The 27999-nt window shown below is 41.0% G+C and overlaps 2 protein-coding genes across 3 annotated transcripts in view; both read right to left on the reverse strand.

Annotated features, from left to right (window-relative positions):
• Positions 1-1772: 1772 nt before the first annotated feature.
• Positions 1773-18913, reverse strand: DEPDC7 (DEP domain containing 7). 2 transcript variants are annotated; one of them, XM_048307313.1, is made up of 9 exons: positions 16617-18913; positions 7758-8145; positions 6081-6211; positions 5010-5199; positions 4017-4231; positions 2765-2907; positions 2451-2576; positions 2273-2351; positions 1773-2096 (listed from the first exon to the last, which is right to left on the reverse strand). In XM_048307313.1, the coding sequence occupies exons 1-9, from the start codon at positions 16666-16668 to the stop codon at positions 1882-1884; spliced, it is 1539 nt and encodes a 512-aa protein (XP_048163270.1). In that variant the 5' UTR covers positions 16669-18913; the 3' UTR covers positions 1773-1881. The 2 variants fall into 2 exon arrangements, with proteins under 2 accessions (XP_048163270.1, XP_048163269.1); XM_048307312.1 differs by lacking the exon at positions 16617-18913 and adding an exon at positions 10330-10454.
• Positions 18914-19060: 147 nt separating this feature from the next.
• The window catches only part of QSER1 (glutamine and serine rich 1), a 44329-nt gene continuing 35390 nt past the window's right edge, over positions 19061-27999 (reverse strand). Inside the window, exons 11-13 of the mRNA XM_048307309.1 lie at positions 24799-24951; positions 23700-23795; positions 19061-23151 (exon numbers count right to left, since the gene is read on the reverse strand). Of these exons, the coding sequence (XP_048163266.1) occupies positions 23011-23151; positions 23700-23795; positions 24799-24951 (390 nt within the window). The 3' untranslated portion in view covers positions 19061-23010. The remainder of the gene's footprint in view (positions 23152-23699; positions 23796-24798; positions 24952-27999) is intronic.

Genomic DNA, 27999 nt, shown 5'->3' on the forward strand with positions numbered 1-27999 from the left:
GTCTGCCCCCTCACACAACGCTGATTCAGAGTAACCCCCCAGCAACCAGGGAAAGCAGCCCTGGCTTGTCCTTGCTGTCCTTAAGACACCTTATACAGGTCACAGTGTGACAGCCAGTTCCCCCAAAGAGGAAGCTGAGGTACTCGTAGAGAGAAGCCAGACTACCCTATGGAGAGAAAGGACCGTGCTGACCCTGCCAGGTGCCCGCCTCTGAGTGCCCCTGCCCCGTTCCCACCTCGAGGCTGCTTTTCTGCAGCCCGAGCGCAAACCTGGCACCAGAGCCAGCCCAGTGACTCACAGGGCAGGGGATCTGTAATCCGGACTCTCACTGCAGCAGGCACTGCCCACAGGCAGCAGCTCATTTTCAAGACAGGAATCTCTTAACCGTGATATTACAGCAGGCAGGAGGTAGAAAGAGAAAATACTTCTGCTGAAGAGCAAACCAATCCAACACCACCACTAACTTAGGATTACCACCCCCACATTTTAAAGTATGAGCTCAGACAATTTTTCTGAGGAAGTGCATTTATAATAAAAACCTTTCAGTTAAAACTAAGAACTATAAAATATAATTACTATAAAGGCTTATACTTCCCTCCTAGTTTTCAGGAACTAATTATTTTTAGAAGTCCTTTCTAATTAACTGGAAGAAGCTTTTTACATGTTTATCTTCCCTCCCCCATCATAGCACAGACAAACATTGTCCTGTGGCACACCAAGTCCTTCAGCTCCATTTCAGAGAAACACTCTGGCCCCTGGCAGCAGACAGCCCTAATGACTGAAGCATTAGTTAGTGAGACATGAGAGTCTGACACAGGACTGTGTTTTTTAAGAACAGCCCACCACATGACTGTAACAGTTACTACTACTTTGTTGTCATAATTAAATTAGTAAATAAAAAAACAGAGCTCAACGCTTTAAATGGAACAAAATTCATTTTGGTTTGGTTTTTTTTTCAACAGCAGCTGTAATGAAGTTTTAGTGATCTCATTCCAAAGATAACTCCACAAGAGTCAAAATTAGATCTCTAAGCATGCTCTCTCTCTCTCTCTCTCTATATATATATATATATGTGCTTGTAGTTGCCTGTGTTGCAAAGCTTGGGATTTCCACTGTGGACCAGACATGAATAAGAAATGCCGCAAGAAAAGCCAAAGGCCCTTCATTTGCTCCAGCACTTTTCTAACTGCAACTGGTGCCATCAGTAAGAGTTACAGACAGAGTTAACACCGCAGGCATGAAGATAACCAGCCACAAACATTACATCCTGTGGCAACCAAAGCCAGACTTAAAAATCCAGACTGACTTTACCATCCCAGGAGAGCCAACTCCTCAATATGGTGCCGTTTGGCCTTCAAACAGTGCAGTAATTTGTCACACACATAGATAGGTTAGTTAGCTGGCAAGCCTGAAGAAAAGCTGTGCAGTATCAAGCAGAACATGTTTTTCAGCTCTCTCCAAGCACACAGCAAGTCAAAGATCAATGCTATGTGACAGTCATACAATCTAAGGCAAATTAGAAAAGAAAGAAAAAAAAGTGTTAAGCACAAAATTTGGTGCTGGGACAAAAGGTGGCAGAGAGATCTCATTCATGGCATCTTCCATCTCAGTGATTTTGATACTTGAATAGAGGGAGTCAATAGACTTGGCTTGTGGGGAGGAAAAGGAAGGATTATTTTGGTCCTATAATGATTAAGAAGGAGAAAAGCTAAACTATAAATACAGACTAAACTCAGGTACTGTTGGCTTTGGTAATAATTGCATAAGTTCCATCCATTTCCACAAAATAATTTTATTAGGCAGATACATGAATATAAAAGATTTACAAATATATTAGTGTTTTCAATGCTGGGCTATACAAAGTAATCAATATTTAAAGTCTCACACACACATATTAGTAACTCTGTCTCCAAAATACTGCATAAAAATACTTGGATTACTACTATGAAACTGACCTAGCAGCCTCTTTCTCTCTTTGTCAGAGAGCTTTGAATCTTCATCAATAGCTTTCAGCAGAGATAGTAGCTCGTCTTTTGTGGTCTTCTCTGTGTTGGAGCGATACTCTCTTTCATCAAGTTTTTGACAAAAGGTATAACCTGAAAGGAAACGTGAGACATTCAGAGGATTATCACCACACTCCACCCACCCTCGAGATTCTACAGACCCATCCTCCTTTAGATCACATCAGTCATTGTTGCAGCAAGGCCTTTTGCATCACCCATTTCCCATCTGGGGACAGGACAAGATGAAAAAGCTCAGTGTGAGGTGTTACCTGTTATCTTACTGGGATCCTGGCCTTTCTGCAGAGCCAGCAGTTTATTGCTGACCATTTTGTGCAGTGCCCCTGGGACCTTGAACAGAAAGAGAGGACAACGCAACAGCAGCTTAGAGAAGGCAGTTCTCCATGAGCATACCAGATAACCAAAACGTGGCCATTTTCTAGCTCTTACCTTTAACACATCTCTTTGGTTGTCCACAAGGAACAAGATCAGGAGGTCAGTTTTCCCTCTGGATAAGTTTTTATTGTTGATAATAGCTTTAGAGAACGTTCTTTTCACAACCATCCTGTTGTCACTCTAAAGAACAAAGTGAAATAATGACCAAAAGAGGAGAGTTAATCTCCCCCATTAGGAAGGGCATCACCGTTCTGAGTCATTGTTTTTCCTGTAGTCAGAAATTTAAGCTACAAAGGTGTTTTCTGACCAGTACCTGGGACCTCTGGATTTCAGTAAGAGTAAAGCAACTCTTAAGAATGCACACTTACCTCCTTCTGTAGTTTGAACTCAGAATGATGTGCTGCAACAGCCATGAAGTACAGCAGTCTCCTGAACTCCTCCCTGACTTGGCTGTCTAGGAGTTTCAAATAGAGTTGAACAGCTTCTAAAGATTGCTCCATCTTCCCATTCACTGGGGAGAGAGAAAGGTATCTGCTGCCATATTCATTTAAAAAAATGTTACCATGAAACACCTAAATTAGCCATTGAAGGGATGCCCATCTCTCTAAACAGAACTGGCCAAACACAGCAATTCATGCTCACAAAACCTTCTCCCAGGTTGATGGGAGTTGCTTGCAAACTCTCTGACAACATCCCACACACAGGCGTTCAGCCTGGCATTTAAGCTCCCTTGTAATTAAGTTCAATTACAGGTCGGCCATCTTAAATGGGATGTGAAATACTGAAAAAGGAAAATGGTTCTATCAAAAAAAATGAATGACCTCTACTTGTGTTAATAAAGATCTCTCAAAAACTGAGCAATATGTCCTAGATACATGGGTTAATTTGATGAGTTAATTGCAAATCACTTTGTGGAACTTTGCTAAGTTTTAATTTGCTTTACTATGCAGAATAGCCATTTTAGATGTGTGAATTGTTTAAATGAAGTAGGTTGTACTAATATCCTTTACCATGTAGAGAGGAAGAATGGGATATAAATGCAAAGTATTCCAATGAACGTGGAACAAGAAGAATAATCAAGGCAGAGAACTATGAAAAATAAGGAGATCAGAGATGAGACCTTAATTGAGAACTAAAACACCAAAAGCTTTCTGAAATGCTGTCTAAACAAAATTTAAGAAACATTTATGGGTAAAAAAGGAGAAGTTGTGAATGGGGTACAAAGCATCCACACAGCTTTCAGTTTAGCTCTTACAGCCTAAATATTTACTATTAGGCTACATTTATATTCCATGTCCCATGGATATCTAACTTCCATGGATACCAGCTAGTACCAAATTATAGCACTCTGGTTTCACAGCCATTCTACATAGACCTGAACAACTATTACAGAACTGCATACAGTCAGAACCAAAATTCCAAAGAACAATCTTTATGACTAGAAATTAAAAAAAAAAAAAACACCAAACAACCAAACAAAAAAACCCCCAACCAAACAAAAACAAAACAACAAAAAAATCCTCACAGAAGTCAGCCCTTAATCTTGGCTCCTGAAGTAAATACTCATTTTCTCAGTACATATCTCACAAAAGCATTGGAACACAGCTCTATTTTACTTACCTAGGAGTTCTGCAATTCCTAAATGAATTTCAGATGCATGGCTTAACAGGGGCTCCTTTTTTTGGCTGTAGTATCTACCAATGTTGTCGAACAGCAGCAGCTTCCAGGTATCTGCTTTGTCTGGCTGATCAGGCAGGTTCCTGCTAATATCTACCACCATATGATCAGGAAGATATTCCAAGCAATCAATTGCTGCCGAGAGCCACTCATCTGTCCTGGAAGACAGAGGGGTTTAGGTTTGCAGCTTTAATTGTGGATGCCCTTCAGAGCTGGCTGCAATGCTTTCCACAGAAAGCAGGTAGACTGGTTCCTCCATCACAGTGAAAACTGCATGTTTAGGCTCTTAAACCCACCAGAAATTCACACACACAAGACACTTCACCTGACACACTAAGGTAGATCACAGTCATAAGCCTCTCTGTTATGTATTTAATCAAGATGAAAAATTAGTAACCCACAAGTAAACAGTCACAAGCAGTAAAACCCAAAGTCAGTCATGTCCTCTACTGTTAGATAAGGACACAATTGTTGCTAGATAAACAGAAACATGAACCTTGATCTGATTCAGACTGGTACAAGTTTTTCAGAGAATGTTTTTAACTCTATGCAAGTTTCAAGTTCAGCATTCTTAGCTCATTGAATACAGTAGGAGGAACTAAACTGGCTCCTCAGAAGCGATGTCTCTAGGAAAAACTTTCATGATGATTATAAAACCTCTATTCCTCCCTCAATGTAGCAAGGAATTTCTCCTCTGAATACCATCAGCTACTGTCATTGCATTCAAAAACCATCCCAGTGTTCAGCAGAAATTCTCACTAAGCAATTGTTATTTTCCAGTTATTCCAGTCAAGTCCAACAGGGAAAAAAGTGCCTACTCACATCCTTTCTGCAGGACTGAGACTATACCATTTCTCCCCATAGACAAACTGTGCTCTACATTCCCCTGAAAGCAGAAAAGTTTTAGAACTGCAAAGGAGAGCAATGAATACTTACTGTGAGTCACTGAAAGCCTTGAGAATCTCTCTGTCCAGGTAGTTACTCGTGATGACATATCCAGGTGCCTTCCTGGGCTGTGGAGGCTGAGGTCTGATCTCCTGGTGCTCAAGCAGAGACTCCAGGAGAGGGAGGTCTACCAGCTGCAGCAGGCGAGCAATTGTTTGTTCTTGCCACACTTCATTAATAACTGGGGAGGGTGGGTACACAAAGCACATGGAGACTCAGCATGTGCAAAAACTGATCACAAGAAAGATTAACTCCCCTACCTCCCATCAGGCCTAACCTAACAGAGTAATTTTACCAAAATAGAGACTTGCAGTAGCAAAGCATGTGGCGCTTATCAGCTTGAAGTGCCTTTTATCGCCAGAAAAGGCAAGAATTACCCATTTGTTTAGTTAACTACAAGTGTGGGAGAACTGCTTTTCAGATAAGTCTGAAGTGCCTTACACTCTTTGTGCTCTAATTTGCAAACAGTCTTTGCTCTAGATAAGGGATGGAAAAAAAGTGCAACAGTGACACTCTCCTTATCACATCTTCCTTGAATATTTCTGTATGCTGGAACCACACTTCCTAGGATGCATTAGCACTTTTAACCAAAGGAAAAAACACATTAGATCATAGTTTGGTCTGAAAGACAAGACATAAATTGTCAAGAATAGTTTCACACAATACTGAAGGAGTGCTGGATGTGCAGACACACAATTCACTTCTAGCTAACAGCCAACTATTTGCCCTGACTAAAACAAGCACACAAGCAGTGCAGGTAACTGAATATTACGAATATTTCTAACTCAAATCAAGCTCTATACATTGGGTATTCTTCTCCACAAAATTCAACACTGATATATTTCAATCAAGAGATAATGCCTCTTTTCTGATGAAATAAAAAGGCAGAAGGCAAGCCTGCAACAAATGTAATTTGCCTTTTCATGACCGGGTGTTCAAACAAAATTACTGTGAGTGCCAGTTTGCCTCCCTCTCCAACCTGAGGGGCGTTAAGCCTTCCCAGTCCTACAGATGTACCTTCCTTCTGCCACAAACAAATGACTGTGACATTATTTGGCTTACCTCGACGGGACAAGCTATCTGAGATGTTCACTTGAGGGCTGTTTGCAGGCTTTAGACTCAGGTTTTCCCAAAGATCCTCCAAGCTTTCTGGTTTGAATGGAGTAGAGTGGAACAACACGCTCTTCTCATATCTGAGACCAAAAACAGTTTTTATATATACCTATAACCAAATATATGGATAACCAAACATATAATGCAACATACAGATTTAGCTAACTGTCCCAAGATTAACATTTTTCTCCTATACAGATATTTACATAATCTTCCCCTTCCTCTCCCCTGCCTGACACTTCCTCTGTCCATAGCACCCAGGAGAATGTATGATACCTTCAAAAATTATTTGCATGTAACAGAACCACTCAAGCCACAAAATTACTGTTCCTCCAAGTATGGCTGTGTCATTTCAATTCCCACAGCTCCTTTGTTTCAGGGCACTGCAAAACCTCTTTGATGTCCAGTATCTTTGACTTGGATGTGACAAGCTGCATGTATCAATAGATCTATTACTTTCACTAAATGAAGAAATGTAGCCTGATGGATCTGTGCCCTGCCCAGAAGAAAAACACCTTCATTCTACACTAATAAAACAGGAATAATCCTGTTTAATGACTGTTTGTTCAATATATTATAAGTCTTACTTTAACAGCTCTTATGATGAAAGTATTTTTAAATAACACACATAATTAAAGTGGTTTTCATTTGTCATGTTAAATAAAGAGTTGGGACAGCTTGCTTTAGGACAGAACAAGCTACTGGGAGACAGGGGAGAAGCAGGACAAAGGAAATATTTTTAACCTCTGTTCCTCTACTTTTTTCATCAGGGTTGCTGCACTCAAGTTCACATTTGCTACTCACATGAACATGTCAATCGAATAGGGCATTTCCATTTTGGGTCAATACTAATTACAGTTTTCAAAAGTGCACATTCCTAAAACTACTGCATTAAACACATCCATGTAGTTTCTTGTAAGAATATGTCAGAGTAGGTGAAGAGATGAACACTCAACAAAAACAGTTTAAGAGAAGTTATTCGGCAAAGTGGCATCTACATGTTCTGCTTTGTGAGGGTTTAGTTACTAGCAGGATTTTCTTTGCCTGCTCCTAAAGAGACAGGGAAACAAAACTTCACCATTGCACTTCCCTCTGGTTCTAGGATGGTGTGCAATAGCATAACAGCAGAACAGCCTGCTACCCTGCCTGGGAACAAGTCATACATGCATAAAGAAACAGCTAAAAAAAGAGCTAAATTTGAAGTGTGGTGAAGCAAAGATGATGAAAGGAGAAAACAATTTTTCCTTAGAAGTTGCATGGATTACTGGTTTATGCCAGAGCTAGATGTGCAGTGACTAAAGACTGCCCTGTTGCATTAGTCTGTTTGATGCACCTGAATTCCAGTCGGTTATATTGATTTAGATCAGTATGTAAATGCACTTAATTTCTACCCTCTCACCTCCCTCCCCCAAGGCTATGTGATAACAGACAGAGAAAACAAGTAACCATGTAGGCTGAGCGATTTACTCTCTTCAAATTGCTCTTTCCTACCTGTCTTCCACCCACAAACATCTATGCAGTGTCTATTTTTACCCTGTAAATGTACAAGTTTTCTTTTCTCTCCCCCAGAATACGCAATATTTTCCTCTTGTAAAAAATTTCCTCTCTTCACCTCCATGTACTAACCTCTGTGGGGTACACTGCTGGTAATCTTTCTCAAGCTCTGGCTGGTTCGAGGTATTTGTGAATCTGTAGAGGCTGCTGCTGCTGTCTTCAAACACAGAGCGTTTGTCTTTCCCAAAGACCCTCGTTGAGACAGCCTCAAACACTTTGCAATCCATCAGCGCTTGGCACACGCGCACCACCTTAGCCCGGGAAATATCCACGTCCCCAAAATACTTGTTCTGAAGAAGATGGGCAAAGACAACATCCACGGCATCCGAACCAATGAAACAGTCATGGTAACACTTCAGGTTCTGGCGGCGCTTTTTCACTTCCACTTGAGTTTGAAGAGCGCTGATAATGCTGCTCCAGACGAACGTCGCTCCAAACGGCTTCTGCGCCAAGCTAAAGCCTGAGAACAGAGACAAAGGCTGAATTCATGCTGCAGTCACAGAGAACAGCCCCTTTCTGCCTTCCAGCTTTCATGAACCTCGTAAGGATTTAAAAATCTTTGAGACTTCCACTTTGGCTTGGGTTGCTCAGACATTAACACTTTGTTACTCCCTTAGCAAGTCTGTCTGCTCTGTACCACCGTCTCCCTCTCTCTCTTTGGTGGTTCCTCTTGCTACACCAGCCTAAAGCTTTGCAACCAGGAGTTCCTGTTTTTTCAGCCTCTCACTTTGACAGTGTCCTTTTGTGTGTCCCTCGGTCACCTAATGGTTACCCTTGCAGAACCAGTGCTAAGCACACAGGTCTCACAACCGCAAACCAGCTGTATGTACTCGTAACTCCCCCGTTCCTCCACTAACACTAACAGCAACACAGCTGGGCAGGGAAGAGGGAAGCAGGGATAAAGAGACACATCAGAATCTTGTTTCCTACAGGATTGTGCTTACACACAAGCTACCTGACATCAGTGCTTAGCACACCACTAGAAAGTCCACGGATTCTCTTAAGATGCCACTCACTCAGTACTTACCCCACCAGACAGCCCTGTGCCACCTCGGCTCCAGTGGAGACCTCAGCTCTGTGCACCCAAAGCCACTTCCGTGAGCCAATCTGTCTTCCCTCCCCCAGTGAAACCACTGAACTATTACTCATTTACCAGTCTGATTAGAATAAAATGCCAGCAGCCAACAGTTTGACCTGAGGCTACACTCAGCCTCCACAAGGACTTAAAAATACACAAAGTTTGCAGGTGGCACCTAAGTGGGGAGAGCTGCAGCCACCAGAGAGGCTAGAATTAGAATATGTTTTTCAGTAGGTCAGATGAATAATTTACTAAGAGTGAAAGCAGAGGAAGAAGACAGAAATCAAAAGCTGAAGGACAAAATATGGAAGCAGGAGTTGGCAGCAATCCTTCAGAAAGCCATCTGGGATTGTGACAGACCTCAAACCAAATGAATTAACAGTGCGATGCAGTGTTTGAAAAAAAACAACAACACGCAACTCCTTCTGGAACATAGAACCATGAGCATTTTCCACAGAGATGAGGAGGTGTTTTCTTCTGTTCTGTTTAGTCTCAAGTGGCTTTAGTTGGAGAATTCCAATTTGGGGCAGCAGTTTCCAGCTGATCCCCAGCTACCAGAAAGCCCAGAAATTGGCAAATTAGCAAGGGGAAAAGGAAAGGTAGAGGGGCAGTAAAGACTGGGAAGAGGGAGAGAAAGCAAGGAACACAATGCCATTTGAACACACCTACACTTAAGAAGGACAGCAACAGTTATCTTTCTGAAAAGATTCATATCAGGGAAAAAAACAAAGCAGCTTTTTAATACACAGCATTGAACCAGCCAAGATAGAAATCTCCCAGAACCTCCAAAGCTTTAAAAGTACGAGACAGACAAGGTACACAATTGCTGATACTTTAACCTGATAACACCTTCAAGAAGGCAGAACAAACACAACGAACACAGAATTCGCTTCCAGCCGTACATTCCAACAGCCAACTTTGCTCTTTGGGAGGAAACAACCCCCGAACGCGACACCACCCGACACACAACAACGCTGTCGCTAGAATAAATTCCAACACGCACAACCTGCAATGCTTTAACTACTACTCACGGCTTTATTACTTCTTCCTTACACACTCAGAGCCTTCAGGTCTTTTCTGAGGGAAGCGCTATTAAGCGTGGCATTAAGGCTACAAGTTCCCACAAAGTTAAGGTGCTCAAGCTAGGGAAAGAAAAAGGGCAAAACCGGTTCCCAGCGAGCGCCCATTCAGCTCTTACGCTGCGCTACCGAGGCACCTGCTCTTAACCCGCGCTGGGGACAGGGAAGGGCCCGCAGCTCCGCGGGCAGGGCACGGGCAGGGCACGGGCCCCGCGCTCTCCCCGGCGCTGCCGCTCCCGGGCGCGGAGCGGGCGCGCAGCCGGGACGGGGCCCCCGGACGGAAGCGGCTCGCGGCGCCGGAGCGCGGCCAACTTTTGAACCGCGGCGGAGCCGGGAAAGGCGCCGAGCGGAGCTGCCACCGCCGGCCACCCCCATCCTGCAGCAGGCAGAGCCGCCCTGTCCGTCCCATCGATCCCGGGCTGCGGGCAGCCGGCTCCTCCCGCTCCCGCTCCCCGCTGCTCCCAGTACCGGTGCCCTGCGGCCATACCCGGCGGCCTGGCGGCGGGGCTGCAGACCTCGCTGAGACTCAGAGCCGCCGCCTTCTCCCGCACCGTGGCCATGGCAAGCGCCAGCTCCACGCATCTGCCGCGCCCGGCGGGCCCGCGGCACAGGGAGCCCGCGGGGGCGGAGCCGCCGCGCCCACGCCCGTGGGCGGTGCCCGGGCCCGGGGCAGAAAGGGCAGCGACCGCCCAGGCACTGCCTGGTCTGCTGCCAGAGCAGTATCGTTTCTGTGAGCAATTAGGGGAAACGGGTCAGGGATAGAAGGGATGTCTGGAGATCGTACAGCCTAATCCCCCTGCCGAGGTCACCCGGAGCAGGTGATACAGGCATGCGTTCGGGTGGGTTTGGAATGCCTGTTCCAGTGAGCTACTACTTTTGATGGAAAGTTTTTCCTTATATCGAGGTGGAGCTTCTTGTTTTTTATTTTATGGCTATTGCTCCTCATCCTGTTACTGGGTAGCACCGAAAAGAGCCTGATACCATCCTCTTGTTACCTGCCTTTGAGATGTTTACATGCATTGATGAGATCCCCTCAGTCTTCTCCAGACTAAACAAGCTCAGATCCTGCAGTCTGTCCTCTTAAGAGAGATACTCCAGACCCCTCATCATCTTGTGACCCTCCACTAGACCCTCTCCAGTAGCTCCATGTCTATTTTGTACTGAGGAGCCCCAGAACTGGACACAGTATTCCAGATAAGGCTGGTGGGTCCATAGGAAGTGGCTGCTGTGGGAAAGGGGGAAATGTTGCAGAGAGCTGATGCTACTCGAGGTCATGGCCCTGGTGTGAGAGCACCACTGGTCCTGGATGGGGCACTGTGCTCTGACACACAGGCAAGAGATTTCACAGAATCCCAGGTGGGTCAGGACCACAGTGGGACACCTGGTCCAGCCTCTCTGCTCAAGCAGGGCCACCCCAGAGCACATGGCACAGGATTGTGTCCGGATGGTTCTGAAATATCTCAGGGAGGTGACTCCACAGCCTCCCTGGGCAATGTGTCCCAGTGCTCAGTCACTGCACAGTGAAGAAGTTCTTCCTCAGGTTTAGGTGGAACTTCCTGTGGATCAGTTTCTGCCCATTCTTGTCCTATTGCTTGGCACCAATGAGAAGTGCCTGGCTCCATCCTCTTGGCTTTAGATATTTATATGCATGGATGAGATCCCCTCTCTGTTCTCTTCTCAAGGCTGAACAGGCCCAACTCCCTCAGCCTTTCCTTGTTAGAGAGATTCTCCAGTCCCCCAATCGCCCTCATTGTCCTCAGGTGCACCCACTCTGGGAGCTTCATGTCTCTCTTAATTTGTCTCTTAATCAATTATCTTTCTTTATTTCCCCTGTATTTCCTGTGTCATTTAAAACCCCAAACTGGTCAGATCTGTTTCTGTGGGTTAACCTGAGCACAGGCCTTGTACGTGGCCATGGCTGAACACCCGAACCCTGTCCTTGGCTGTTACTGTGGGACACACAGCTTGAACACCACATGTGGTTGAAGTTTCCCTGTGATGTCTTTTATGAGCTGTTTATTATAGCAGCTGGCATTTCTCATTGCAAGGAAATGAAATAATAAATTCATTTTCAGAGCAGTAAGTGGTTTTTCTACCACCTGCAGCAAACTGCTGTGAGATCCAACATAATTCTCTACTAAGTATAAAATATTTTGATATTTTTACTCAGTGGAAGTGTATTAGAACAACATAAAATCATTCATGGTTTTTGGACTGATTTCCATAGGAACAGACAAAGCCAAATTGATCTCCATGATACACAGACTCAGAAGTATGCAATGCACATTAAAGACCAAATAATACAATGTTACAAGTGATTCAAAAATTCACTCTGAGTCATCAGATTATTGAACTTTAGCCTGTTCTACGTGAAATTCTGAGCTAGCAGGTGTAAATGCAGGATGTCTGCTATCCACTGAAGCTCAGGGCAGCCTTTTTTTATCCTCATTTGTCATGCTTACAGGTAAGGCACTGCAAGTTTGTTCATTGTATACAAATAAATAGGTAATGCACTTCATTTGAAGCTGTGAAAAATTACTACAGGCAACTAGGGACCACAGACCTGTGGCAGACAAACATTTCTTCATGTCTCATTGCCTGAGCAGTACAGTATTTAATAAAGGGAGTTCTAAAAGTGGAAGTTTTTGTGAAGTTTTTCAGATGAGGAAGTCTTAATTCTCTGGGCACAGAGAAAAAGGAATCTATTCAAGCTGTAGCAAAATGCCAGCCTATGAAAATGAAAGTTCATCTTGTTCCCTCAACAATAGGAAGTGCCTGAGAGAGATTTCTTTCTTGGGGAAAGAAGGGAAGATGATTAAAAAAAAAAAGGTAGGCCTGATTCACAGGTGCCAATAAGAACACAGTAAAATAACATAAAATGCATAGGTCAGTGGGGATTTCCATGATGCACTATTTTATTATTGCCTGCTTTTGTAGCAGTTTGATGCTAGACTTTTTGATGCATTGCCAAAACATAACTGCAAACCAGTAAATGCCAGAGTTCATTTTCACTTTCAAAAATCATTTACTTTTGCACAGTTATTGAAATAAAGCAATGCAGTCAATCCTTCTGCAATGGTTCACTAATCTTGAGAGAATTTAAACCCACATTTTCAAATAGGAGGTGCACCAATCAGTTGAGAACTTTGCACCTTACATTGGAGAATGATTTGCCAAAACACTGCTTGCAGGGAACAGAGCAAGCCACAGCCAATGCACTGTGGGCTGCTCATCGAGAAGTTTGTAAGGTTTTTATTCTTGTATTTTATTACCAGAGAATCAGCAGCCTGCCCTGGATTTCTGCCTTTGCCTTCATGTTTTCTCCCAGTGACCACAGCCCTGGCACCCCAGATTTAGCAGGGGCAGATCGTAGGTGTTGCCTGGTCAGACAGCTGTGGTCAAACAGTATCTGGTATCAAAGGATTTTGAGAAATGCTATCTTTTGGTATTTCTTAAAATGACATAATTATAAAATGCTTTCCTAAAGCACAGATAGATAGACTTTTATGTAGTTATTTATATATATATATATATATATATATAATTATTGACAATTTAATAATTTGTTTATACTTTTATACAGTCACTTTAAGTAGTGCAACCTCGTGCAGCCAGGACGGTCTTGGCTGGGGGAATTCCTCAGACTGTGGTGGAAAGATCTCAGGACAAAAGTACAACTCGCTGTATCTGGTTTCCCCCTCCATAGCATGTTCCCCTAATTAACCTCCATAAAGCTGAACACAGGATGCACAAGAGAATGCCAATTACAAAGACAAAATTAACATAATTTATTCATAAAATCATTTAAGACCAATGTATTTTTAACAAATTATGCAACCAAGTCCTAGTTTGTACAGTTGTGTCAGATTCTTTGCAACTGTTATAAAGAACTTCTATAGCAAGGAACAGCAAAATAAAAATTTATTTTCATTTATTTCCAGGTCATCTAGAAATACTCCTACCAGCCTACAAAAGGATCAAGAGAGTGGTTATGTTTTAAAGAATTTAAAAACTTCAGTTTTCAAGAATTTCTGAGTCTCATGCAAGACCTGTAGGGTTTAATTAGAAGTATAAAGCAGAAAGAGAGCATTTAAATTCAACAGCCAAGATTTCAGGCACGTCTGCTGCTCAGGAGCTGATTAACCTCCTCATGTCAATTAAGTGTTTGTTCAAGGATAAAGATGATGATAAAGACCCACATTCAGGTCTTGTCTGATCATGGAGGGAGAGAAGGCAAAATGGAAACTTGCAGCTCACAAAGTGAGGAATGATGCACACCTCCATGCAAAATGCTGTCTAGCTTTTCCCATAATGAACCTGGAATCTGGGCAGCCAACCAGGATGTGGAAGTGAGAGCACCTGTAATTTCCAGGTATTCTGGGCACAAATGAAGGAGATATAATTGGATATAAGACTTTACGAAGTAAAAACATGAGTGTGTGATTAAGTATTTCAGGAACACTATCAAAAAGACAAAAGTTGGAGGCTGTGTTGTCCAAAAGAGGTAGAGGCGTCTTAATAGAAAATATGGGGTGCTGCTGGTTTATCTACAACAGATCAATGCTTGGTTAAGTGACTGGGAAATGTTCTGTGTTCTTGAAAGAAACATAGGAAAAAGATTTCATTTCATAACTTTAAAAAAAACTGGAAGAACACCAAAGTTGGAACGTAAGCTGTTCTAAAACCCAGAATTGTTCAGTGTTCCAGTTATTATTCGAATTTTTAATGCCAAAATTGATATTGACTTGTCACTGAAAATTGACTGGGAAATAAAGAGGGATTTTTGCAGAACAATACCATCCAATTTCTTATTTTCAAAAGAATTTAGATCCCGCTTTTTTGAATGGTTAACATAGAACTCTGCATTTCAAGTGGCTCTCTTACATCTCAAACATGTCAGAAGGCTCTTCCTTCTATACCAAACTTTATTCTTTAGATTTCAAATGTCTTCCCATAACAATATAGCTTTAAAGATTAAGTGTATATCAACACAGCTTAAATGTATATATACATATTTTTTTGCCATTATCATCAGGATCTGTTGAATCCAATCTTTATGTCTGTTTCTGAAAAAGCATAGCAATTAATAATTACCATAAAAATTCAGAAAAATATTCCAGTTATTTAGAACAGTTACACTTCTGTTTTTTCCCCACTTAAATATCAACAATGCCTGTATTCACTTCAGTGGTGAAGTTGATGAAAGGAGAACATTATAAAAAGTAACCCTTAAAATGTTGCTCCATTCCATTCACAAATGTCGAGACAAATTAAAGTTCAGCATATGGTTCAGTGTCACACAGAGATACTCATGGAAGGGAAAATCAACAGCTTCTGTTACAGAAATTGCTGCAATTTTCATGGCATTATCAAATCTGCTCTACTTCATTGCCTGAAGATACAAAGGCCAATGTAAAAGGTTTTTAATAATGAAATGGACCTATAAAAATTGGAAAACTTTCTTCTCTGGTAATCTCAAATTTAAGAAAATGAACAGCTATTCACACAATATCAGATTGCAGTGGGCTGTTTGACAAGCTGGACAGATCTGAAGGCAGATTACAGAGCTGCCACAGTGAATCTCCCTAATTACTGACTGACAGGTTCTGCCATTTGTATCAGAGCATGAGGATTGCGCGGGACTGAGCTCCACCGGCTGGAGAGGACAGACACTCTCCCTTAGGATGCAGAGAGGGTTATTCACAAATTCACTCTGCTCAGTCCCATTTCCCATCTACATTTGAATTAAAAAAGAGGACAGCGTCGGTTCTCTGGGATACAGTGATGCCATCTGGCAATGCTGAAGCCGTAGCAACCACAGCACCGGTCCCACCATGGAGAGGCTGCTCCAGAGCGCCCCTGGCCTGGGCAAGAGCACGATTTACTCGTGAAGGGCAGCTCTGGAATTTTATGGCGAAGTGAAATCTGTAAGGATTCCACCCTGGCATTTTTGAAGGGACTGGAACAATGAACAAGCTCCCAGGGCAGAAGCTTCTGGGTGCCGGACTCTCTGAGGCGACAAAGGGCACATTGTTCGGGAGCGCCATCCTTCCATTGCCGGGCTGGAATACCAATGTGTCTGCGGGATGACGGCAGGCAGGGCACGGCGAGAGCAGGGCAGGGAGGCGACAGGCGGAGGGAGGCGACAGGCGGAGGGAGGCGACAGGCGGAGGGAGGCGACAGGCGGAGGGAGGCGACAGGCTGAGCCTGTGCTGGTGCACACTGACCCCCGCTGGAATGCGCTCCGGGAGGAGACGCAGCGGCTGCACGGGCAGACACGAGCCCTCGAGGTGGCTCGCGGTAAGGAAGTGGAAATGGAGCAACGTCACCACAAACACAACTTGTGATGTCACAAGCCGCCATTTATCAGGCTTAATAAAGATAAAACGATTTTGTCCTAAGCGGATTTTTCAGCTTTTCCCTCTAGTGGAGGGTTCCTGGGACTTCAAGCGCGACTACACACTGTAACCACAGAGTGACTCCACCATCCCCAGGCGAGTTCTGGCACAGGGGTCTGGATACCGACTCCTCTCAGAACAGGGAAGGCTCACTGTCCTCTACGCGCCAGAAACCTGCTCAGCCAGAATGAGCGAGGGCAATCAGACACTTTGAATAATTCAAGCGGCAGAAGTCCCTCTCTGACCAGCTGGGAGGTGCAGTTCCTGATCGAATGTGAACTCCTCTATGTTGCAACACAAACCCAAACGCTAACCCGTGTTACTACTGAAAGGCGCTTTAGGTAAGTTCAGAAAGAGTTAGGGGAGCAGCTCTCACCAGTTCGTAGTTGTGGGGAGCCTGGATGAGCAGTGATGTCCACCTGAAGCATGGTGAGGTAGTAACTTCTACTGATCCACCAGGGACAAGTTCCACATTCCTCCTCCCACAGTGAGCACTCACTAGTGGCACCAGCTTAATGGGGCAGGAGGAGCTGAGGGGTGAGGGGGGAGAAAAGTGAGAACTATAAATGGATTTGCTGAGCAAAACTGAATTCCTGATTTTCACCATTTGTTTTGATTTTCTTAGAAAACAGCTGCATGCAATTTATGCTCTAGGGCAGAGAATCAGGCTTATTGTTTTATGTATGTCAGAAGCAGGAATCTACAATTCACCTTTTCTATTACTGTACAATGTGCTGGGGCCACCTAACTCAATTATGCCATATTTTGCCAAGCCCATGGTTTAGGATAGGAAAATGGCCCCAGAAGCATCCTGCAGAATTTTATTACCCCACTAAACTCAAAGGGAACTTGTACAGTTCCTGTCAAAAAGGAAGTAACAGTCCCTGCCCAAGCATTTCTTGATACCTGGTTTCTGGGGTTTATTTAAGCCAGTTGGTTCCAGAATTGCAACACTTGGATTCTCATAGAACACATAAGCACTCTCTCCAACTCCTTTGACTGTGGTCAAACTACCTCTCTGGCTGTCTAAACAAAGTTGCTGGATGCTGCACTGAAACAAATAAGTGTTCCCTTACTGTCGTTTGTTAGGAAAGCTGTAGGGACAGGAATTCCTGCGTTCTGACCAACAACAAAAATCTAGATGGTTTCAGAAGCCACCAAAGCTGCTTTACTTAGGGAAGAGCTCTAAATCCTCATTCTCCCAGAGCTTTGAACACGTTGCCCATTTGACCTAACCACATAATAAAACATTGATGCTCCAGCTTTTATTCGATTATCATATCACTTACCTTCTGTTGCCACAGCAAAAATATCTGATACATAAATAATGCACAGACAAATCACACTAGCAACCACCACAGTTAGAAAGGAAAGGATGATGCAGACCAACAAAATTTTACTCAAAAGGTCTTGCTACCACATGTCCTGAAGTCTGAGAAGGCTACATTGTTTAAGATTTCAAGTAACAGATGTAAAAAAGAGATTTCATTCGTTCATAAATTGAATGAAAAACTAAAATGAAGGGCCTTAGCTGCTCCCTCAGTCCTGCTCATGGGTTCTGCTGTTACTGCTACTTCCCTCTATGCTTCGGGCATCAGGTAGCTAAAAAAACACCAACAAAATCAACCAAAATTAAACACACACAGAGAAAAGAAAATACCCCAGTGGAACTTTTAAAAGCAGAAACCTACAACATACACAGGACAAATGAGAGAGTACAGCCCTGAAATTTTGTTTGCTGTTTTCCCTGACTCACCATTTATTTTTCTCCTTTATAAATAGCTTGTTCTCCGTATTTAGTGCTGTATTCTTATAAGAGATCAAATCGAAAGAATTTTAAGACAGTTTTCTGTACTTCAATTTCTAGAAATGAAACAAAGATTTGTTAGGTTATCTATGGAAAAGGCAAACAGTTAATTCAGAGCAAGTAATTTTGATTGCCTAAGATACTTACCCACAACCTGCTGATAGTAGGTGCTGCTTTCCTCTTCTAAAAAGCCATGTGCATTCAGCTTCTTGCCTTGCTTTCTTATTTTTTTAAAAACCTTCATAAATTAAAAGTTGTATTTGAAACACAGCATCGAAATCTTCAGGACTGCAACAGGACATTCTCTGCCTACCTGCTCCCCAAAGTATTTTTTTGAGAAAACAACAATCAACTCCATGGCAAAATGACTCATTTTATATTCAACCTTGGTTTGCAAGGAAGCTTATACAGAGGGCCATTAAAAAAAGTATTCCAGCCTCCAGCTTCTCCTTTTTGTTTAAGTAAGTTGCTCAGAGAAGGCCTGCCATGGATCTTATGGACAATATCCACAGCATGGGGGTTCAGCCCTCTGTGTGAGGGAAAGAGAGTTGTAAGAATATCCAGAGTAATTCATTGTAGCTGGAGGGCAAAAATACCAAAACTCTGTGGAGCACCATTTCTGCCTCTAAGGTACATAGAGATGACATTCTAGTCTAGCAAGAAAGAGAACAAATGAAAATACTAAAATTGAGGTAAACCCCACCTGAATCACAGCAGCAGTCTCTCTCTTACCCCAACAGTCTGGCTCCTCACTTACCACAGCAGTTTAAGATCTGGTAGCTATAATGTACAAATTAATTCAGAACATTTAGAACCCAGAACTAAAAAATCCAGATCAACCAGACATACTCAATTCAGGCAACATAATGGCAACCCCCTTCCCCCCCAAACCCTAAAACTGTATTTCTTCATGTTGCAAGCAGAAAATGTAGTCTAAATTGCCAATTTGTTTCCAACAATCTTAACTTTTTGAGACTTAATATTTTAATAACAAATGACTAAGCATTATAAGGTTTTTGTTTAAAAAGTGTTTTCACTTTAATGGGTTTAGTTAATAACATCATGAATGGTACAAAACTGTCCTTTTTCACATTTCCATACATTGTATTATGGACCACCTGAAAATCTGGACTAAGAATGCATAAAGTGTCGCTTAATTAGCCCTAGCTTCATTTTTGCCATATGTAGAACAGATATGCAGAAAAACATGCATTTATTACCAATGACATGTTAATATTAGCTTAAATAATAAAATATGGCAGAATGTGCACTGTGAAATGCACAGGTTTGTAATAGGGTAAGAGAGACCAAATGTCAAGTGCTGGCAACGAAATAAGAAATGGTTGATGACACACTGACATTTTGTGACCATAGTATTAGCTTTTCTGCTTTAAAATTGTTTTAAATAGTAGTAAATACTTAAATAATATTTAAAATATATTTCCTATGGAAATCATTTACTTGGAAGACAGCCTGTAAGATCTGACTTTTTAAAAAGTAGTATTTAATTTTGACAATATATGAATACAATACATGCCACAGAACCTCAAAGACCCTAAAGTCCTTAGCTGTTTTCAGAAACAATTTCTCAATCCAATTTTGTCTCAGATTTTTTGCTAGCAAAACTTTGGAAGTAGCACCTCAAAGCAAACCTGCCTTTAAGAGAAATGCTGTACTTGAATAAAACCAAACCCAGTGTAAATTGGGATGCCACACTAAAGGATAGTGGAATTAAAAGCCAAATAACTGATTATGCCATTTGTTTCATTCCTGTTTTGCTAATTCATAGTCTAAGGAGGGCTTTGTTCCTTCCTAGTGCATCTTCTCTTGCAGTCAAATCAGTGCTCAAATTCCACTGTCAGATGTTAAGGGATGAAGACCTCAGTTAGTCCAAGGGGAAAAAATTTGAGGTGTGGGGGCAGACTTCATTATCTAAAATGCAACAAAACAAAGTATTTGTGCAAAAAAAATAATTTGTACATTGACTTTTTCTTTAAGTTTGCTTCAGTATAAAAAAACCTCTTCAATCCTACTAACAAAGCTTTGCTTTGCTTTATGACCCTTCAACACACACGAGAGTTCCATGTTCTTAATTCTAATTTGGTAAATTAACAATCCAGCCACCATTTTTGCACCCCAAGACAAAGATGGAAGCTCCATTATATTAATCTTTAATAGGCCAGAGCAGTTACTTTAATTCAACACAAGTTTTCCTGTCTTCTACAGGCACAGTGCTTGTTTAACTGGCCTTGGGAACAAAACAGCCAAAAATAAGCCAGGTCACTTTCTATGGCAGTGCAGAGCATCCTGGCTCCCCCGCCCCTTTTTATTTTTTAATGGTTGTTGCTAAAATTACTTTCTTTTTAAATAGGGACAAGCTACTCCGAAAACCCCTCACTTCTTTTTTCCAGCTTCTAAGAACTGAAAGCAGCTTTCTAAATTCTAGATTCAGAAATCTAGAGTAAGTACACAGTAGTGGTAATCTTTTAGAAAGCACAGAGAACTCTCTCAACTCGTTGCTTCATAGTCATGTTAGGAAGGGGTGTGAGAGAGACAAAGTCTGACAAGCTCTTTACTACATCATCAAGGAGCCAATTCAATTGTTCCCTCAGTCTGTACCCTAATGATTTTTAAAACTACAGACTAGGGATGTCCCAGCTGTGCTGTGCTCATCGCTGTAATGTGACTACAGAACTCTGCCTGGGCAAGTAACTCCCTCTCATCAATCTACACCCACTGCCAACCATCCCAGTAAGGGAAGGCACTGAGTAAACTTGGGAATGCCCACTTGTGATGGAAGAGTGTACAGGCACATTTCTACCGTACCTCCAGGGTGCACATTTACATTAAAATCATTTTATCTGATTGCTCCCAAGGCTGCTAACTCTGCTGTTTGGTTTCACCCTATAAACTCGAGCTCCTACCAGACCCAGCAGGACTGAAATGATAGAAATTCCTTACCCCCACAGCTACCCTTCTTTTCACTCTGGTAATTAATTAGCTCCATGATTGCTCTAACAATCTGCATATTCTGCCTAAACCCAAACCCACCTCGCTCTCCTTGATAATTGCAGACATAGCAGTAGCACAATGTGTCATTAACACGACAGTGACCTCCCTTTTTAAAGCAAAACCACGAGGAAGAGGCTTTAAAAAAGGCAAGGGCACATACCCATTTCTGTTCATCGTAGTCTGCACACAAATTGTAAAGAATTATTGCTTTTTAAGGATGAAAAGCTTTGGAAATATGGTAAACATCCTACAAGGTTCTAAATCTAATCAGCTAAAATTCTGTACATACTTTAATACTCAAACCTCTATTTGCTTACTCAAGATCAAATAATTTCATTTTCACATCTATTCATTAAACTCTTTATAGTTCTACGGTCTAATGAATATTTAGCAACTAAATAGGATCAAAACACGGGGAAAAGGTCACATGGCAATGAACATTATTTCATTTGGCCAATGAATAGTGAACCCTGCTCTCTTGGCTGAAATTAAGGCACTAAGTGGCAGTCAAAGGATAAAGGAATGAAGTTTTTTTCTACATTATCTGAAAAAAGACCAACATAACTTTTTTTTTAGGACGCCAGTAGAGTACATCTCCATTCTGAATGACTCAATAAGGCATTCGATTGGCAAATTTAAAGAAAATGTTCTCCTGATTAGAGCCCATTACATTCATTGTCTGAGTGTGACTAGTGGCACAACTAACTGTTAACAACCTGGAGGGGGAGAAAAGCTACAAAGATGTCTGAAGACTTGAAAGGCACCAAAAAAAAGAACAGCTCTGCAACTGCCAGTTCTACAAACAATTATGTAGGCTGTGTTTAACACTGCATATAGTCTATTCAATCAACAATCTTTGTTGACCACGATAAAGTGTAGTAGCTCTTCATTTAAACTCTCAGTTAATCAAGTGCTAGTTTAGTAAGAAATTTATTTTCACATATCAGAAAATAATTGCAGTGTCTAACACAACTACACTTAAAGCAAAACTAGTCTAGTATGCATTATGCATTATTCTGGTTAACACTGAAGCAAACCTGTATAAACAAAAGGGTTACCTCGAGATACATAGTTTACAATATAAAATCAACATATAAATGAATAGGATTTACTGAAAACAATGGAAAGTGTATTACAAAGATACATGTAACAATTTTAACCACAATATTTCCTCTGTGAAAAATACAACTATTAGTGAGATAAAATGTACAATTGAATTTTTTTTTCCAAAAGAAAAAAAAAACCCACAGTATAAAGGAAAATATTTTTTTCTTCAAAACAGGGAAAATAGTTAAGGTCATTGTCTTTCATTACAATATAATTTGACACAAAAGCAGTCATAGGATTGCACCAACTCCATGTTCAGTCTCCCGAACATGACAATAGTAAAAGGAGTCCATAAAGCATAATGAAATTTCTGGATTTTATGATGGCAATATACGTATGCAGAAACTGATGTCACTCCGGCTCTGTTCACAAAATGTACAAAACTCTAAATTTGGTGGCCAGACATGTAAAAATTAGTTCGCCCCAACGCTGACTTTTCTCTCACTTAGTCAGGGATGGAAAAATCTGTAGTATTTTAAGTGTTGTTATCTGTTGAGCAATAAAAAAGAAAAAAAAGTATATGTAGTGCATGCTTTATCACTTGTCAAAAACATTTCTGAAAATAAAACTAAGTTATCCAATAGTTTACAAAATAGAAAACAACTCTTCAGGTTAAAAATGTGGTTAGGTTTACATTTAGTTCCGTCTCCAAAGGACTGATTTCCTTGGCAGCATCATTTTTCCTTAGCATGAGCCAAGGCACAAAGTTCCATAAAGAGAAATAAAAATGGCTACGAACAAGAATGCAGTCTGGCATTGTAAAAGAAATCAGAGCCTCTCTCTGAGCTTTCTGTTCCATCAGGTTAGTGCTGTAGAAAAATGTGGGATTTGGGATACATTTTTGTTAGGAGCATTTCTGCTGGACACGATTCAAAAGTTCACCAAACTTTTCAAAAAGATCCTCCACCCATTTTATGTTTTTCATGCACAGCTGCACAATCTCTTCCTGGCCTAGATCTGCACTCGTCTTCTGAACAGACGAAATCTATTTAAAAAAGAGAAGGAGGGGGGGAGAGAGATGCACACACACACGTTAGGCAGCCAGAATTGGAGAATTTTCATTTTTGTAATAGTCTGCAGTTAAATATGAGCCTTCTTTGCCAGAAAACCTTTACTTTTTAAAACAAGGGTAATGTCCCCCAAAATGCATTTCTTAACAACTAAGCCAGATCTCAACTCTTGTATTTCTGCTACCTGAAATATTTCCATCAAGGATTTGCAGAAGAAATAAAGGCAAAAAATAAGTTTTTAGATCCAAGGAGTTAAATACACTGATAACATTTGTTTATTTTGGATAACAGTGAAGAACACTTCAGGGAATCCCACAAATCTTGCAAGCCTCACATCTGAATGTTCTGAACAGCAGTTCCCATTAGGGACAACCCAAGTGGTCAGTGTAGCCTTTTGTTTGCCATAAAGAATTAATAAAAATGGGAGGCCTCAATTCATACTCATTTACCAAGAAGGAGAGAACAGTCTCTCAAGCTGGACTCAATTCCCTCAATGAATGCAAAAAATGAGAACAATACTTACCTCTTCTTTACATGTTAAATATATGTGATATTTGTAATGATGGAGTGAGTGATACAAAGAATACAACTGTATTTTTTCTGGATCTACTGTAAACTCCTGCAAAAAGAACAATTATTTTAGGAAAATTCATGTTATTTACTAAAGATAAAGAGACATTACAGACTTTTTTTTTTTAACAATTCAGAAAAGGAGTGCTTCATTCAAATCATTATTGTGACGTATCTGGGAAACTGTAATTCACATCATATCATAATTATCTCCTATCTCCACTCTCCATGCTGTTTTATCAAAACCAGGTGTGAGAATGCTTTCGGTCATCCTGAATGCACTGCAAGCCCAAAACGGGTAAGACAACCCCTTCTCGAGAAGTATTGCAAGAACTACCAAAGCTTAACCATTATTCTACCAGACTGATGGCTGTGATTGCAAAAGACACAGACTTTGTGCTTGAGAAGGCTGATCTGGACTTATCTAAAAATTAGGTTACTTTGGCAAGAAATATGTGTGAGCTATATGTACAGGTCATTTGTCAAGCCACTATTTACTGCAGGGAGATAAGACTGAGCAAGCCAAATCTAGTTAAGAGTGTTCTCCAGGCATACTATGGAAATAAACAGTGTGTGCTTCTCAAGTTTTTACCACGTTGCTTTTTAATTTATTTTTTTAAAATTTAAAATACACAGCTTCCTTCTGCCATTGAAAATGAAGAACGGAAAAAGACAGAACTCAATTTTTAAGAAGTGTTATCTGATCTCAGATTTTACATTATTATTTTTTTTTTAATCAAGAAGTCATTGTATCATTTACTTTGCAGCAAGTGCAAACTGTTATTACTATGATCTACAGTTGCAATGGTGAAGGCAAATTGTTGCTTCTCTAGCAACAGCCCAAATAATTTCACATTTAACGTGAAATTTAACGTACTCCTTGAAAAGTTGGGTTTTAACATTCCCTTTTTACAGAAGAAGCACCTCCCTCAAAGATTTTATATTTTGATAAACCAACCAAACCACCTAACACACGAAGCAGTGTTTTATATAAATGTGGTTATCATAGCACAAGTCAGATGGTGGCAGCAACAAACCCTGTGAACACTCACCTGTGCTGATTTAGTGGTTGATTTAGAAGCCCTCAGTGTTTTCTTGTTGTAAGCTTTACCATTCATTTTGATCTTAGACACAGACGTTCCTCCGCACTTTGTCTTGGAATCCCGAGTGATCACTGTCAGTTCAGGAAAGTTTTCCAAAGCGTTCTTTAACAGAGCATATAAAGACAAAGGATTATAAAAAAAATCAAGAATGGCCACACTGATGATAAATTGGCCATTTTCTTTGAAGAGTTTAGAGTGCAGCTTATTAGGAAAAAATTTATTCTTCCACAAAGACCTGATAAAGTGTCTTTATCAGATCATACAACCATATCTAGTTTGGGAAGCATGACCACCTGTTCTTGATTACTGTAATTTTTCAAGACCAGCAGATCCTTTCACTGTAGGTCAGAATAACATCTGTGATTCTATCACTAGAAAGAGAGGGGGGGAAAGCTCCACAGGGCAATTTTTATCTTCTAAAATGCTTTCCATTCCATTTCTACCCAAGAATCTCTAAGGCCCAGTTAATTGAAGATCTCTAAGTATTTAATGCATAGTCAGGCACACAGGGATTGGATGCCTAAATACCTTCATAGCTTTTGTCCCAGATTTTGCAAATTACAAACTAATTGCATCTCATAAGATCTCTAAGGTAGAAAAGCTTATGCACAGTGAAGTAGAAGGCTGGTTCAAAAAAGCCAAAGTTTAACACATTTTAACTCACAAGAGTGAACTGCATTTCTGGCAGCTTCAGTTCTACATTATTTGCATGAGTAAATTTGAATACAATTTTGTTGTATAAATACAGTATTATGTTAGCAGCTCCTGCTATGCTACATAACTGGCCCTGAAAGGAATGTTTCAAGTCAAATAAACATGCATCTTTGTATTACACTCCAGTATGAGGCAGAAAAATACACGTATGGAAAAACGAATCAATGCTGCAGCTCAAGGACCTTACTTGGGACTATTGGGTTAAGATACTAAATTAACTCCATTTTTATATTTTCTTTTAACAACCAGTACCTGACTACAACAACCTCCCCTGCCTATAATTTATTAGCTCTTTATCTATATCGGCCATTTTGTACTTTATTAAACAAACCTCTCAGTAAACAGCTATTAAATCTCCTGCACAGTGGTAGCAGTAACCTTGACCAGCCAACCTGTCCATATCCAGTCTTTCTTACAATACTTTCAAAGTGGAACAACTTTAGCAGGTTTGATTTATTTGGTTTTGCTATCCACTATAATAGCCTTCCTCAAGTTTGATTTGGAGCGTCAAGAGGCTCTGGCCACTTTTGGCTTCCTCTGGAGAATTCCTAAGAACCAGAACAGTTCCACAGCCACACCACTGTCCAAAACCAGACAAATGTGAATTGGAATGAGGAAGTGAATACTGGTGATTTCTGCATCTTTGGGAGCACGAGACACAAAACGGTGATAATTATTTTCAAATGAAGTTTACACAATTCAGCTGAGAGGCTTCACTTACTGAGCTCCAAATAAAGCAACAATAACGTTTTATAATTTTGTTTATAAAAACTCTTACCCAAAGGATGCAATGAATGTTAGAACTATAAAAAATGTTACAGGCAAAACTACCAAACACTCACTGCTAACTTCAGTGTCTGCTTTGGTTTGTAATACCGTGCTAACACATTCCATACTAACTATATCCAGTGGAAAACCACTATTAAATTAATCCATGCCTATCAATGCAGAACATTGATAATGTAAAATCATTCAAATTGATTGATACCAGTGAATGACAAATGATATTTTTCATTTACTGCTTCCTTCAGTGCCTCATTCAGCTTTAACATCTGAACTAGTTATTTGATTAAAGGTGGAACAGAAACCTCCTGTATCTTAGAGAGTATTACACATTTTCCTAACCAATGCAACCACTTATGATGAGAGGTAGGCATTTCATTTTTATCCAAGATATTGACCCAAGGATGGCACAAGTTGGCACTGTCACACCAGAAGAAAAACATAAAAGGTTTTCTATCTTGCAGATGACATCACAAGCAGATCCCTTCCTTATATCCATTAACTTCATTAAAGTCTTGCAGATGATATGATGGAATACAGTCTCAAGTTAATTTTAGAAATATGATACATAATCTGCTTCTAAGTGAACACACAGCAAAGCTATTGTATTCACTATGGACTCCAAGGACTCCAACTTAATTAGCAGCTGGAATTACATGTTGGTATTACAGAAAATTATAGTAGCTTTTTCCCCTTAAACTGGAAAAAAAAAATCAAATGTGGCTACCTCTCACTTTTTGTATACTGTGAATGGAACTAGAATTCTACAAATTTATATCTTCCCTTAACTGGCCTATCTTCTCTGCACCGACAGGTCAAAACAAGGTATTAATAACTATTAACACAAAATTATTACCACAGAAGAACAGAAATGGGGTGTTAACATATGCTACCTCTCTGAGACTCTGTGCATTCGAAATTATACAGCCCTCCCCAGGCCTTTTTACTGTAAGGAGGAAGCCACAAGAAATTTTGTTCAAGCAGGCAGAAATTGTTCAGCTGTTGGGAACACAGCATAACTAACACTAAAAAACTCCAAGAATAGTGTGAATTACAGCTGTTTCACTGGTTGATGGTGTTCTCCTCCCTGAAACAAGGCCACTTCATGTCCCACAAGGCTTACCAGAAATGGAATGGGGAAAAAAGGTTTCATGATGGAAAAGAGCAGAACTTTCAAGTCTGTTATTATCTCCCTCCTCTCACCTAGTTCTCAAAAATAAGCTCACAGCCCTCCAAAGACAGCACTAATTCTCCAAGTGTCTCTGTACTGTGGGCATAAGGGGACAGGGAAAGAGTGGCAAAACAGCAAGTTTGGGCTGATGGTGTTTATAGTCAGGCCTGCTTTACTGCTGTTGGCCTCAAAACTGTTAGAACAAATAATCAGTCTGATTATAGACATTGCCAAAAGGCTGTCTTATTCCCAAGCAGTTGGACAAGAGGAAATGGCCTCATGGTGTGCTAGGGGAGGTTTAGAGTGGATATTAGGAAAAATTTCTTCACCAGAAGGGTTATGAAGTACTGGAACAGGGTGCCCAGGGAAGTGGTGAAGACACCATCCCTGGAGGTCTCTGAAACATGCAGCAGATGTGGCACTTTGGGACAGGGTTTTGTGGTGGACTTGGCAGTGCTGGGTTAATGGTTGGAACTGATCTT

This window comes from Corvus hawaiiensis, chromosome 6, assembly GCF_020740725.1.
Source record: "Corvus hawaiiensis isolate bCorHaw1 chromosome 6, bCorHaw1.pri.cur, whole genome shotgun sequence".
In the NCBI taxonomy this organism is placed as follows: Eukaryota; Metazoa; Chordata; class Aves; order Passeriformes; family Corvidae; genus Corvus; species Corvus hawaiiensis.